The 14726-nt window shown below is 42.6% G+C and overlaps 1 protein-coding gene across 2 annotated transcripts in view; it reads left to right on the plus strand.

The window, feature by feature from the left end:
- Nucleotides 1-14726, plus strand: part of epha4l (eph receptor A4, like) — a 60704-nt gene that overhangs the window by 16125 nt on the left and 29853 nt on the right. For both annotated transcript variants that reach the window (XM_004562817.3, XM_012922321.3), the window contains exon 4: nucleotides 11098-11253. In XM_004562817.3, coding sequence (XP_004562874.1) covers nucleotides 11098-11253 — 156 coding nt within the window. The remainder of the gene's footprint in view (nucleotides 1-11097; nucleotides 11254-14726) is intronic.

The raw sequence follows: 14726 nt of genomic DNA on the forward strand, positions 1-14726 counted from the left end.
TTTTGAAACCTCAGCTTAAGCATTTCGGCTGCCACCATGTTGGGATTTTCTTTTAGAGCATTCTTCCATTGGCATCTATGGGCATTGGTTCAGCCTCAAGTGGCCACATTAGGAATTGCAGGTTTTGGCTTTACTCTTCTTGGCTTTACTTTTCAGGCCTGGAGGTTGGAGCTTGATTATTGACGGCATTAAGCGGGAGAATAAAGGAAGTTATGAGCGCTTTTCTTTGCTTTCACAATCAGCAAAGCTGATAAGTGCAGAACGTCAACTTAAGAGGTGATAAATCGCAACGATAAGAAGAGATAAGGAAAGGCAGAGAGAGCTGTAGATATGCTTGTGTTGGAAGAATGTAAAGAGTTAGAGGAATGTGAAAAACACGACACAGAAACTCGACCGCGGTGGTGCCCACACACTTACTTCAAAGCACGCTGTGCATTTTACCTCATATCCCTTTGTTTGCCCCCTCCAATATCATCCTTGTGCATGTGTGTCTGCTGTCACATCAAAGCTAAAGGCTAAAACACATTAGCAGAGTAACCTTGTCAGAGCAGCAGCCATTAACCCGAGGCTCCTGTTACAAACCCTGCACGCCCTTCACCCCACACACACCCTCTCCACTCTGCCCACAAGGCTAGGTTTAACTATTCTGGGGGTTAGGCAAGGTAGCGTATGCATCCAGCTGTTGGACACACATATACGCTGCCAGCTTAGGAGTGTACACACATCATGTCAAGGCATGCAGCATGAGCAGGAGTCAACACAGTTTCAAACTGGGGGGAGGCTCAGGATGGGAGGTGTCATTTCTATGATGGCAGTGACCTCGTTTCTGTTTCAAGAGGAGAGAGAGACAGAGAGAGGGGGAAAGTGGTCTGATGAGGCCTGAGTGACACCAGGTGAGGTCAAAGGGCAGGGCAGGGACAGTCGCGGTGGAGACCAGCAGGCCGTCACTGGGCTGACATGAGCTGTTGAAGAGCCAGTGACCCGGGACAGTTTTTATGTAACCTGTGTGTGTGTGTGTGTATGTGTGCACTCACACACACACACATCCAGAGCATCAAAAACGTGTCCCCCAGTGCAGAGACACAATGGCAGCGCAGCATTCCCAGGGCTACACACACACCTCATGTGCACACACATGCACAATAGAAGGTGTTTTGAGGCCCCAGACAGCCTGTCGTCTGGGAGCTACAAGTAGATTACCTAAACAAACAACCTAAAAATACCTCCCTTTTTCACCCATAAGTCGACCCTTTGCAACCTCTGCACCGAGCTGCTTCTGAGAAACCGTCAAGGTTGATGTTAAACTCGCCCCCGAGACCGCAGACAACGAAGCAATTTAAGTTTTTGCATGTGCGAGCTTAAGCGCTGACAGATGTGCGCGCACTTTCATTTGACAAACTGTACGTCCCGTGTGCGTGTGGTGGAGCGTGTTTGATTTACGACGGGGTCGTGGTGGAGTCATCTAAACTTACATGTAAGCTCGGTGTAAATATTTTACGTGGTGAATTTGTCACTGTGGAGTCGTTTTTAATGATCCAAGTGTAAGTCGGAGCCCTTTTTCTTCCGCTGTAACTAATAAAGATTAAATAAACCATGTGTTCCGTTTGAAAAGACAACTGAAATTAATGTTGAAAATCCACAGCTACAGGCAGTGGTTTAGCCATTCTGCTTTCATGTTTATCTGGATATCAGAATACATGTGATGGAGGTTAAGGTTTATTTTTGCTTTGAGCTATCTGCAGAAATGTAGCAATTACATCATATTTGAACAATTTTCCAGCTGCAATGTTTCCACCTGAGGTCACACACCTGTGGCAACCAGGCCAGAGAGGGCGGATTTATGGGCTTTTTTGGAAAAAAAAACTTTAATTAATTTAATTTACGCTTTGTTTAATCTGGACATAAGATGTTTGAGTTTCCCAGCAAAAATGGACATGAGAGTGAACAGTGGTTCCAGAACAACACCCACAAGAAGACATATTAGTCTTACACACATACATAAAACAAACAGTGCTCATCCAAATCCACATCACCTTAAATTTATTTATTGAGACCAGCTGCTTAGAGTTAGTTTCTTTTGCAGCTGGTTCCACGCCGAGTTTGCAGATAGAAGGAACATTTAGAGATTATTATGTTAGTTAAAAACTACTCATATCTAGATCTTGAAGCACCTTTTAATAATTATTGAGGCTCTTCTTTCTGCAACAGAACAACAGAAATAGAAAAAAACACACGAAAGTTGACCCAACACAACAAAAGTGTTTTTAGGGTGACAAACCAACCAGAATGTAAGAAGCTAACAGGAAAAGGTTAATAGCAAACATGTAACTACAGTATTAGATGAATGATGCAATTAAAAAACACATTACCTTACATCTCCCTCACAGCGCCGGTGAATCCTCCAGCAGTTCGTCACATGTTTTGGTCTCTGTCGCTTCTGTCACAGCTGGTCTGTCACATTAATGTGTCCCCAGAAACACTTCTGTTTTTTTCTTTTTCTTTTGTTTATTATTTATTTTGTGCTTTTGCAACCTTTTTTCTATATGTTGGTGTTTTCTTATGTGTCATGGGCCACACTACTACCAAGAAGTTGTCATAGTTTTGTATTTTGTAATTAGTTTTTGGTTGTTTCATTTTGACTTTTTGCTTTTAATTTAGGCTAGTTTCAGTGAGTTACCAGAGTATTTTGGGGTTGTTGTTTTTTTTGGTTTATTGTTTGAAAATGTTTAGTTTTAGTTTAGTTTTTATTAGTTTCAGTCTTAGCTTTAGTCTTTATTAATTAATAATGTATGGGAGGGCATGTGTCAGAGGCAAGATTTAGGAAAATGATTCCAGGTATTAGAATAAAAACACTGAACCTTTTGAAAATAGCAGATTCACAGTCTTATAGTAATCCAAAGTCTCAATAAACACCACCATAAAGGCCTCAGCAGGCGGCTTTTAATATTGACTTATTTTTTTTGGCAAAGTAGCAAACACTAGAAATCAGGATATTTTGTCTATGCTTTCATTTTATTTTAATAATTTTTTTTTAATTCACAAAATTGTTTCAGTTAGTTTTCCTGTTTTGGTGAAAGTCAAATTTTTCTTATTATTTTAAATAACCAGCTAACTAACAAAAATGATTTTTTCACATCTAGTTTTAGTTTTTAGTTTAGCTTTTGTTAATCGTGCTTCCCAGCCTCAGTGGTAATCAGCAGCAAGCAGTCAGTGCTACCCTGCAAGAGAAATAGCAACATCATCATACACATGCATTAATCACAAAGGCACATTTTTTGTTTGTTACTTGCATTAATCTTACCAAGTTCGCTTCGTAGTGTGTGATGTATATATTCAGCTGACGCATAGCTAGATTGTCCTTTGTTTAGCTGTCGTGATATTTTCTCCCATTTTGCGCAGAAAGCTCGTGATGTTGATGTATTTCCCAGTTTCAGAACGTATGTGTGACGTATTATGCACTGTGCAAGAAAAAATGGATATGCGAGTGAACAAGCTGTGCATTGAGCATGTGTCACCTTGAGTCTGTGCAGTGATTTGTTGTGTATTTGTACTGCAATGTCACAAGTGGTTTACACTTGTTTACAGAATTGGCTACGAGGCCCCATTGAGACCGCTTCCCTATCACTTCCTCTTCACCTATTCTTAGTGTGTGTTCTCCTCACACATGCTCCCCTTTCCTGCCTCATTCTCCTTGACTCACCGCGAGCAGAATAGTTAAACTCCCCCAATTGTTTAGCAGCGTGTGCGCCCCTGCGAGTGTCCCCTCACACAACAACATTAGCATACCACCCCACCTCCCACACCTATCTACCTATTATTTATTTTTTTTGTCATAACTGAATTGAAATGCGGCTCTTTTCATTGTAAACAATGTCAGGAAAGTATGCTAAACACACACACATGCAGACACACACATATCCAACATGAGACACTAACCCCCCCCAGAGAACCTGAGGAAATTGGACCAAGACAATGCCATGATTGTGTTTGTTTACCTCCCCTGGTCCCTGCTGTGCTGCCTGTGCTTAACCTCCTTACACAAAGCCTGTTCAGCTGATATGTGCATCTTTGTGTGTATTTGCATGCATGCATGGCTCTGCAAAGTGAATCTGCATAGTCCAGAGGACGTTTGAAGGGCTTTTGTGTTCATACCTGAGGGTCTGCAGGTGCACAGAAGTTTGCATGCCTCTGTTTGTGTATGTTTCACTTGTCTTGTTTGCCTTGAATTATAGCCCATTACCCACCTGCTGTGTGAATCTCAGGTCACAAAAGGTCCTTAGTCAGTTGGCACGATGCCCGGCTTTGGGTGGTGCCACCCTTGCCGACCTGGCATGGGCGCAAATGTGGAATCTGAGTGGCTCCCACCTAACGCAGCCAAGTCAAATAGTGTTTCACCAGACAAAGATGGATCTGTTTGCCTGCACCTCTTCCTCATCTTTCCATCCTGTTGCTGTAGCTCTTCTCCATTCGTTTCAAAGTCCTAACAATTTCTGCTCTCTACCCTCCTCTCTTGAAGTCTTTTTTTTTTTTTTGAAGTGCCTCATTCTTTTCCTTACATTTACTTTCAGGACTCTCATTCTTTAAGCAATTGTATTGTATGTTGTGAAGTTGGCTGGGTGGAATACTTTAGATTTCTGCGATATGACCATTGTACTAATATTCCTTCTTAAGGTGAACTTAGAGGAATTAGGGAGGAAGTTGGGGCCTACGTGTCAATAAGAACGCCGAGACCTTGGTCTACAGGAAGTCCTCAGAACAATATTGCAATTTCTTTTTACAATATGGCACCACACTGTGCTCTTAGCAAAAACGGCTTCATAATGAAGCAGGAAACTGTTTGTTAGTCTCTTGTATTATTTGAGCAGCAACTCCTTGGGATGAAAAATGAAGACAACATGTCACCACTTGAGCTTGGCTTCAAAAGTACCTCTGTTCACAACTGGTTTAGTTTCTTCGTTCATATCCACTATACATCGGGTTAACTGATGGATACCTCATTCAGTTAAATGCTACGAAAACCCTTCCTGTCTGACATATGCACACAGTGAGCTGCTGTTGGTTGCTAGGCCTAACCTGTGTGGTACAGTGTGGTACACGACCATCCAAGTGGTTTGTGCTTCAGTTCTAATAAACTTAATCGTATTTTATTAGTCTGTTATTTAGCACTGATTAGCAGACAAAAGCTAGCAGGAATTGGTAACTGAGCACTCCATGTGCTCCAAATTTCATCGCTTTTGGCTCCAAAAAAACCAAACTCACCAAGGCTTCACTGGTTTTGCGGAGTCCAAAACCAATAGGTGGCGTCACTGTGGCTGCGTCCATATTTCATATCCAGTCTGCGGTATAGTCTATATTTGGGTGAACAGTGCTGTCAAAGGTCTTTTACAGTGTCTGCAAAAATTCAGTACTGACTTGTGGAAACGCTGCAGGTTAGAACATTTCAGATCTGATGTTGAATTTGGATGAAAGGCCAAGGCATCAGCACGAGGGAACAGTTTGTTTTACAGGCGTAACCTCGGTTCTCGGAGCCTTCTTTTGTTATAATTCTCCTTTTTTACAACACGCTTTGCTCATCTGGTTCATTGGCCGGTGCTCCTATATGTCAGGTACAGACATTTTAATTAGGGCAGCGTCTTGGGTGGTTCTCGGGTGATGGATTGGTGTGGCTGAAAATACAGTTATAAATCATCTGGCCTTCGACAGACAAACTGCTGGCAACCCTCGCGCTTGCTGGCACCGGCCGCCGGTAGCGAAGCATCGGTGATTGTCAGCAAGGTTGGCTTGGGTCTTATTAACGTTGTTAGCCTCGATGGCTTTTGTTTGAAGCCTTCATTAACACCAGTGAGGATGTCGGCCCAGATGTCGCTCCCAGACTTTTTCACTTTTGCATCTTAAAGGATGCTACAGCTAATATAGGACCTTTTCCCCTGCCAGGTCAAGGTCAAGATGTGTGTCGAGTGTATGTCATCAATCATGGTGATCAGTTTCGGTGGCCGTGTGTCCCTCATCCATCACGCTGATGTGTTTCGCTGGCCGTGTGGCTCTGCGTCGCTGTCAGGGCTGGAGGTAATTAATAACCAGAGTGACAGAATTAATGAGTTAACCTGCTCCACTCTCCTGCTGTCCCAGTGACAGACGCTAACGGTCAGCAGCTAGTTAGCCCCGATAATATGCCACTGGCTCAGGTGTGTCGATATGGAGGCTATTTTGTTTTATACATTCATGTTCGTGTGGGGAATATACGTTCAGCTTGTGAGTGTATATTCCATAGCTAGGGGATAAAGAGAAACATTATTGGAATCGTAATCTTTTTTAGCAGGAGTCTCACCTGAGCAACTTGCCTTCCACAGAGAGGGTAAAAAAAGAGATTGAAAACACACAAAGGCAGGGGGATAAGGCAGAAAGGCAGTTTGAATAGAGATCGTTGGCTCCTCAAGGTGCAGGAGAAGGCGAGACTCTCCTTGCCCTCAGGTCCTGAAAGCCGATCGCTTGGTTTTTTGAAAGAGCGGCTTTGTGAGGATGCCTCCAACCGCTCCTCTGAAGAGCGCTCACTGTCTGTTATGACTAAAAAAGAGTGACCGAGTTTTCATCACCTATAGAAGATAAAGCACGGCTTTGAAAGCGGGGGGAAAGGCAGCAGTTTGAACTTAATTCTCCCTTTTTTTGATTACAAGAGAGGCAATTGTTCTGCCTGGGCAGGCCTGGTTATTGTGCGCCGTGCGCTGGGTGTTACATTCCCGGGGTTTTCGGATGCTTATTGTAGTGCAAGTTCGCTCTCATGCTTTCATTCCCTAGTGTATTGGTTACTTTGTTGTGTAGGCTGCAGAATAGCTTGCCTATCAGGCTTAGCATGAGGGTCACTCAAGGTGGGCTGCAGTAGGTGGGTGTGTGGGTAGATGTGGATTTATTTGGCGGCATCTATCGCTGTTCAAAGCCTGGTGTGTGGGTTGCTGCCACTCGGAGGAAAACTTAGCTGTGTTTTTTTGTAGTTGGCTCGCCTGTGGGTAGCTATCATTGTATCGTTAGCTTTTTCTGTGCTCCTATTTTTTACAGATGGACGCATCGATGGTCCCATTTCCCCCCCTCTCCATTAAACTAAATCAGCCAGCAGAGTCCCCGACTGCACAGACAAAACTACTCATTAACTCTTGCAACTCACTCCAGTCTCCTTTTCTCCAAACGGGCTTTAGCTCAGAGACAACAGGGATGGGGCAGGGGAAGGAGTGACAAAGAGGGAAAAAGACTAAAGCTAGAGAGGAGGATTGAATGAGTGAAAGAGCTGCTGGGGTAGAAAAGGGGAAGAATGTGATGTCCCCGGTCTATGAGGGATTCCATTTTTGCCTTTCTAGAATAGAACAGTAAGTCACCAGTCTCTTTGTCTGTCTTTGATCTCTCAGCTCAGGGATTTGGCACCTGACAAACCCCTCTCTGTCTCTGAAAGGAGGCTTGCTGAGAGAAAGCCTCTGAGAGCGGGAGACAGAAAGAGTAAAAAAAATTAAGGAAAAAAAGAGTTAGAGAGCATCGGGAGCGAAAAAAGAGACGTATAAAAAAGATGGTGTGGGGGGAAAAAATTGGGTTAGACTTTTGAGGGCTGCATGAGAGGATATGACGAGGGCGTCTCAGCTCAGATCCCATTAAAACTCAATACACATGTGTTCCTGTGCGCCTCTATTTGCGTCTGTATAGGTTTGCCACGGCTGGTCCGGACAGTGATAAATCCAGCAAGTCTTAAGGGAGATTCCTCTCTGAAGCCACGGTCTCTTGGACCACCCACTATTGTGGTCTCTTTCCTCTCACACACACACACGAAGGCTCCTAATAGGAAGCAAATTCCCCCAGCTTTACTTGGATATCAACCTCTCTTTTCTTCCAGTTATTCCCTTTGCAGGGCAGTCGCTGCTATAAACAAGCCCTGATATGTTGACATCACATTTTCAAACACAAGTTCTGAAATCCTGAGTTTCAAACCACAGATGAAGATGCCAGAGCCTGTCTATGGCAAAACGGGGGGATTTGGAGTTCTGCAAAGAATTCTGGGACAGCCTGTGAGGGTCAGCTTGGGACAGCTTAATAATTGACGGGCAAAAAAAAAAAAAAAACCTCATCAACCGTGCACAGTTTGAGGTAGGCTGCTCTTAGACTGTCTTTAGACTTTTAAGAGGCTCAGACCCAAAGGCTGTGAAGCATGGGACTCAATTAACTCTCCCACCAGCTTTTAGGATTCGGGGGTTGGGTGGGGGGCACCTTCTCAAACAGCTGCTTGACCCCGCTCTCAGCTCCGGACACTTTCCTGGTCAGCGCACATGTACAAACCCTGACTTTGTGTTTTGTCGACTGAAGCGGTCACAACCTCTCGAACAAAACCCACAAACCCTAGTGTCCTCCTGTTTCTAATGATGACACCGGGCGCTGAAAGATTCCTTTAGAGACAGGGAGATAAGACAAAGTACCCCCTTACTAATCTCCTCACTTTTTTTTTTTTGCTACTGTGAAGAAAAAGAAATGGAGGCTTCACGCACCCCTGCGGGCTACAGTCAATGAGGCCCTTAGCTTAGTGCTAGCGAGCAAAGCGACAGGGATTTAGAGCTGATTGAGGGAATGGGACTGGGCAAAGAATGGCTCAGCAGGTAGCAGCTAGCTTTGGCTCTGTTAACGCCACGCTATGCTAATCCAGCAGCTAGGGAGGAGAGTCTGCAGGCTAAATAGCCTGACTTTATTGCGCCTCCAAGACAGGGATTTCCCAGTATTTTAGAGGGTTTGTGGATTTCCTCTGCTGTTTGTGTGTGCAAGTGTGTCAGCCGGGTGGCGGAATATGTGTTTTTGTTGGAAGACCCGGCTTCCCTCTTGGTGCGGTGAACGTGGACAGGCTCTGATTTGATTTCTGGTGTGGGTAACTCATGCAAAAGTTTGTTTATTCGACTATATGCAGGTTTCCTTGATGTATTTATGACTGTGGTGTTGAAATCCATATGCCTTTCAAAACGTACTTTGAGATCCGGGTTGTGCGTGAGCTTTTGAAGAAAAGGGGAGATTGCTTTACCCCTGCAGACTGTGAGTGTGTAATTATCTGACTTATATTGGGTATGAGTTTACCCATCTGTCTTCATTGGAGTTCTTTTTTTTAACACCATAACAATATAGACAGACACTCAAGTATTTCATTCTAACAAAACCCAAACCACAGCCCTCTGGCCTCCATACCATTTGTTGACCCACTGCCAAGCACACGGCTGCCTCACTGACTGACAGGTTATTCGGTCCAATCGGTGTTGCGACTGTCTGCGCCGCACCTTTCGGAGAATTGTTCTATTGTCCTCGTCTTTCTGGTTCAGCGCTCAGGGGCTGAAACGTAACCCTGCTAGGTTTCTCCGACCATTACAGAAATGGATAGAGGAAGGAGAAACTCCTTGAAAGACGAGCCCTCCAATCAAACTGTCACTCAAAGGAAAGGCGAGCAATGTCGCCAAAAGTAGGAAAAGTGTCACTTAGGTTACCATTTCAGGCTGTGAGGTGTGTGTGTGTGTGTGTTAGGCCCGGGCTCACAGCCTTGTGAGAGTGACAGAGCTCCCGGTGTGCCAAGTGTGGTGGCATTTGTTTGTTAAATGGTCTGAAATGCCATCGGCTCTGGTTTCATTGCAGCTCCACATCTTGCCAACAGAGCATAGCCTAAATTTGTGAGAGAGACAAGAGGTAGTTATTTGATCTTCTCCTTTTTTTTGGTCAGAGGAAATAGCACCCTTTCCTCCAGTTCTGTTGTTTCTGGTAATGGAACGCAGGCTGGTGAGAAAGGTGAAAAGAGAGAAAGCGCTGAAGTAGAAAAACGAAGACAAAGAGAGAGAGGAAGGGGGGGGGGACTGGTGAAAGGAACAGGGGCCTCTCTGCAACATGTTGTTCTCTGTTGCTAATTGGGGGGAATTGGTCAAGCCCACACTGCTCTCTTCTTCTCTTCAGGGATAAAATACAGGTAAATTTCAAGTTCAGTGAGTAGGTAATAATCCTTATTACTGAAACTAGTGTTGAGGGACACGCTGGCGAGTCTACTGATTTAGCCTTTGGGAACAAGAGGCGATTTCTATGGGCTTTAAATGTATCCAAGTGATATCTAATAGTCCATTCGTCGTTTATGAATATATAGGTAAATCTGACATAATTTTTAAAAAGCTACACAGAGAGATGTTGCTGATGCTTTTAAGATTGCATTTCAGCAAATTCAATTCCTTTTTGGCACACACACTAAAAAAAAGATTCTTCATCCTCAATAAATGTGATGCAATAATTTTGAGTAAATTCCAACTAATATCTAAAATCAAATAATTAATCACTAAGGAAGATGTGCTTGGTGTAGACAAATCAAGGCCATTTCATTTGACTAGATTCCATTAGATGTTAGTTAAAATTTTACACTGTACTTATGTAACAAAATTACATGGAAAAGTGGCACGTAATTAAATTAGTTAAAGTCAGCATTTCATTATTCATCCAAAGCCTTTTCAAGTGTGATCAAAAACTACAAAGTAGCTACACAACCAGAAACCTTCCAGTTCTAAAAATCGTGACCACTGCCTTCAGATTCTCCACATTTGTTTCCAGTTTGCAGAGAGTACAAACCCCAGGCGACTGCATATATTAACTGTGGGTGTTTCTGCTGTGTTCACCCTCTTTGGTTTGGACTAAAATATCTCAGTAACTATTGGATGTCTTGCCATAGCATTTGCTGCAGTGTAATTGGTCCATTGCAGTCCATACAGTGGGTAAAGATTTTGTGGACTGTTGTAATAACTTTGGTGTTTCGCTGACTTTTAATCTTAATCTATATAATCAGATCTAAATTTTTGTTCCATACTTTGATTTGTGAGCAAAAACCCTTCAATGACATTCCAATGAATTTTAGCTGCAAATGCTGTGTCGAAGGACAGAAGCATACAGCTAAAACCACCACTAATTTATTAGTGGGCTGCTTGGGAACTACAGCCTCCCAGCTTCTTCCAGAACTTTCCCCTCTAGTACAAAAGCATTTGAGTCATAAACATGTATTTCATATTGTCCAGATTTGCAACCCTAACCCGACTTCCTCTCTGTGTTTTTGCTATCTTTCAGCTTGTAAGATTGGTTACTACCGTGCTCTGGCCACCGATGGCGCCTGTTCCAAGTGTCCTCTTCACAGTTACTCTGTCAGAGAAGGCTCCACCTCCTGTGCCTGCGACAAGGGATACTTCCGCTCCGAAACGGACCCGGCATCCATGCCCTGCACCCGTAAGTACACCCACATGTAGCATAACGATACACAGCACGCAGTTATGTTACCAGTAGGCCGTGACAGGCTGTGGTTTGCAGTGATTTTCTAAACAGCCAAAGATAGCTGTAACCAAACACTGTTTTGGAAAGGAACCCCGACACACACACTGAGATAGACCGCCTCCACCGAAACACGGGCATTGATTCTAAAACATGCATTGCCAGGCCCTCACACCCACACACACATGTACACGTACACGTATACACACACTGACAGATAATCATGCAAATTGTGCAAACATAAAAAAGGCGCATGTTGGTTTAATAGGCGTCTTTTGATCTCAGGTGGTACTTAGTCATCGGTCACAGTGACATAGAACTAATGAGGGTAAAAACCGCTGCATCCCAGATTCAGTCTTCCAGACGGTGAACAGGAATGAAACTGTTTGGGGGAGGTGATGAAAAAGGAAAACAAGGGCAAGACATATGTAAAATAAAGCAATGGGGACCAGGGGGATAAAGGGAAGAAAGCTAGAAGACAGCAATGAATCAAGCTAGAGGAAGGTGTTCAGTGGTAAATTCATCTGTGTGTGTCTTCACTTTCCTCCTTCCGGTTGTATGAGTGAACTGCTAGTGAATCTGGTCCTTCCAAGCCTACCCCACTAACTCACCACGTCTGTGATAACAAATATTGCCAACAATCCTGCTGCCTAATGATACCTCTTGCCTTTTTTTAGACCTCGTTCCCACTCTGAGTCACAGAACTGGGAGTTCATAGTGGCAGAAATGCACACAAACACGAAGAGAACAGGAAAAGCCACATAACACCCGAATCCCTGCACTCCCATCTTACGGGAAAATAATAAGATTGATACATTCGTTTGAGAGCCGTTTGTGTTATGAATGAGTAATTTTAGTGTCATGAAGTAATTTTAACAACGAAAACATCTGTTAAGGTGCTTAGCTCATAGTTGGCTCGCCTTTCTGTCAAGTTCCTGAGGAGTCATCACTCAGCAAATCAGCTCACTGAATCAGAGTGGATGAAGTACCCCCCCCAGCCCTAATTATTTCCCTCTAGCATAGTATCTATACAGGATCCAAAGCAATACACCACTGTGAGCAATTTGTAAAATTGGAAATGTTCGACTTTGCTACAAAGTACTAGAGAGTTTACACGTATTTTCCAACTGTCATTAAACATGAAAGTAGGAAAGTATTTACTCAGAGCAGCGAGTACAAAAGCTTTTATGCAGTGGCTGGATGTGTCACATAAAGTGGCAATAGAAAGGAGTGAAATGGGTATTTTATTTGAAGGATAGACAACAATGTAGAGCTTTAACAAAAAACTCCATTAAAGGGGACCTATTATGCATTTCCTCTTTTTCTGAAGTACACGTACTGTTATAATGGTGGATGCTCATTAAACATGACCGAGGTTTCAAATAATCGGCTCGCCGTGTAAACACATAAATCCAGAGGTGGGACCAAGTCATTGTTTTGCAAGTCTCAAGTAAGTCTCAAGTCTTTATCCTCAAGTCTCAAGTCAAGTCTCAAGTAATGTCAGGCAAGTCAGAGTCGAGTCTCAAGTCACTGGTGTAAAAGTCCGAGTCAAGTCACAAGTCTGAAATTTTGAATTTCAAGTCCTTTCGAGTCTTTAAAAAAAAAAAAAAAAAAAAGTATGTTGCAGTTATGCTAAATGTAAATATTAGACCATGTAATTTTTAAATCTGTGTTTTTCTCAACACATGACAAAATAGTGAACTTAGAAAATATACACAAATTGTGAAATTGCACCTCTTTAAAATGCAGCTCAATTAAACCTAGCTCCAAGAATAATTTTCACGGACAGTTCTGAGATAAGCTGCATGTTATTCTTGGATGCGGTTGTAGGACCGGTGTTGTGCCAAAAAGTGATTGTCTGCCAAAAACTGATTTCCGGTATTTGCCAAAAAGCGATTGCTCATATTTAAAGTGCTATAAGTAACTTGTTGGGCTATAATATGTTAAACATATGTCAAATGCATCCCTTATGGATGACATAAAGTCATCTTGAGCCACAAACAACATTCGTGTAACAAGATACAAGCCGCAATCAGTTTTTGGCAGCGACTTTTATATAACCTTTATTTATGCAGTAAAAAAAATCTCATTAACATTAAAAATGTATTTTGTAAGAGTAAGTTGCCCAACAGGACAGCAGAAATGGCAGCAAATATTACAATAGTTCTGTAAAAATATTTTAAGTGGGGATAAAGGACCGGATTGGTTATAATGTAAGTACAAGTTGTAAAGATACTTAAAAAACAGATAATTTTTTAATTCTTTATGTAACCCCTTTGTATCCCCTGTTCACCGAAGTCTATTTACGAACATACGTAAAGATATTACACATAAAAAATACACAGAAACACTGGAAATCACTTTTTGGCACAACACCGGCTTTAAAATCGCATGACAAAAATATCATATACATTAAAAAAACTGCATCACCAACGTAGCCTGGACAACATTTGCTAGTTAGATGAAGTCAGCTATCTCATCGTAGCATATTTATATGCATATTTATAATTATACGGTTCTTGTGAGTGCATACACTCGTGAAGTTTAGTAACTTCCGGTCACTGCAACAAGCCCAGGTACAGTTTACCGACGGATGGGTACAGGACCTTGAAATGCACCGTGTAGAACGAAAGACCATCGTACGTATCATAAGTTTACCAGTCTCACAAATCGTCGTCATAAATACACAATCGTTAACCGTTTATTAATATAACCTTTGAGCTTAACGGTAATTAATTAGTAGTGGAAATAATTTCTGGTACGCGTTACAGAAATGTAGCAGTGACAATAATATTGTATGCTGTAATCGCACTGGACAATTAGTGATACAAAACAACTGTCTTATTCTGTGAATAAAAGTATATGTTTTTGTCAGTGTACCATAATAACAGAAGCGAAACGCAATATTGTGTCAGGACAATTCACTATTTATGCACAATAAATAAAGGAGCATAGCGCGACAATTTCTGTTCAGCGCCAGACTTGCTTGTAACCTATATCACCAATTATGTTATGAAAATGACGCATTAACTACAACAGCAGACTGACCTTTGTGTAAATGCTTGGAGCAGACTAACCTGTGAGCTGGAGTGTTCTGGGACGTTATATTTGATCTTTGAATGGCTGCAATCCAGTCGCGTCTTTGTTACTTCGGAAACATGGCTCGAACAATTTCTCTTCAACGACGTAATCCGATAACAACCGATCTCTTTACCCGTCGGCTTCCCGTGGCTGTCATGCGACCGGCTATTGTAGTTAATAATACAACGGCTTCTTGACATTTTTGTGTTTCTTTTTATCGCTGTGTGACTGATTTCAATTGAAAGCCTGCGTGCGCTAGTACCGCTTGCCACGAGTTCCCAGAATCCTTTGCGGTTCTACCCGTGAATGACGTCACATTTTCAATCTCTATATAATATGCATGTTAAATT

Source organism: Maylandia zebra, linkage group LG14, assembly GCF_041146795.1.
Source record: "Maylandia zebra isolate NMK-2024a linkage group LG14, Mzebra_GT3a, whole genome shotgun sequence".
NCBI classification, from domain to species: domain Eukaryota; kingdom Metazoa; phylum Chordata; class Actinopteri; order Cichliformes; family Cichlidae; genus Maylandia; species Maylandia zebra.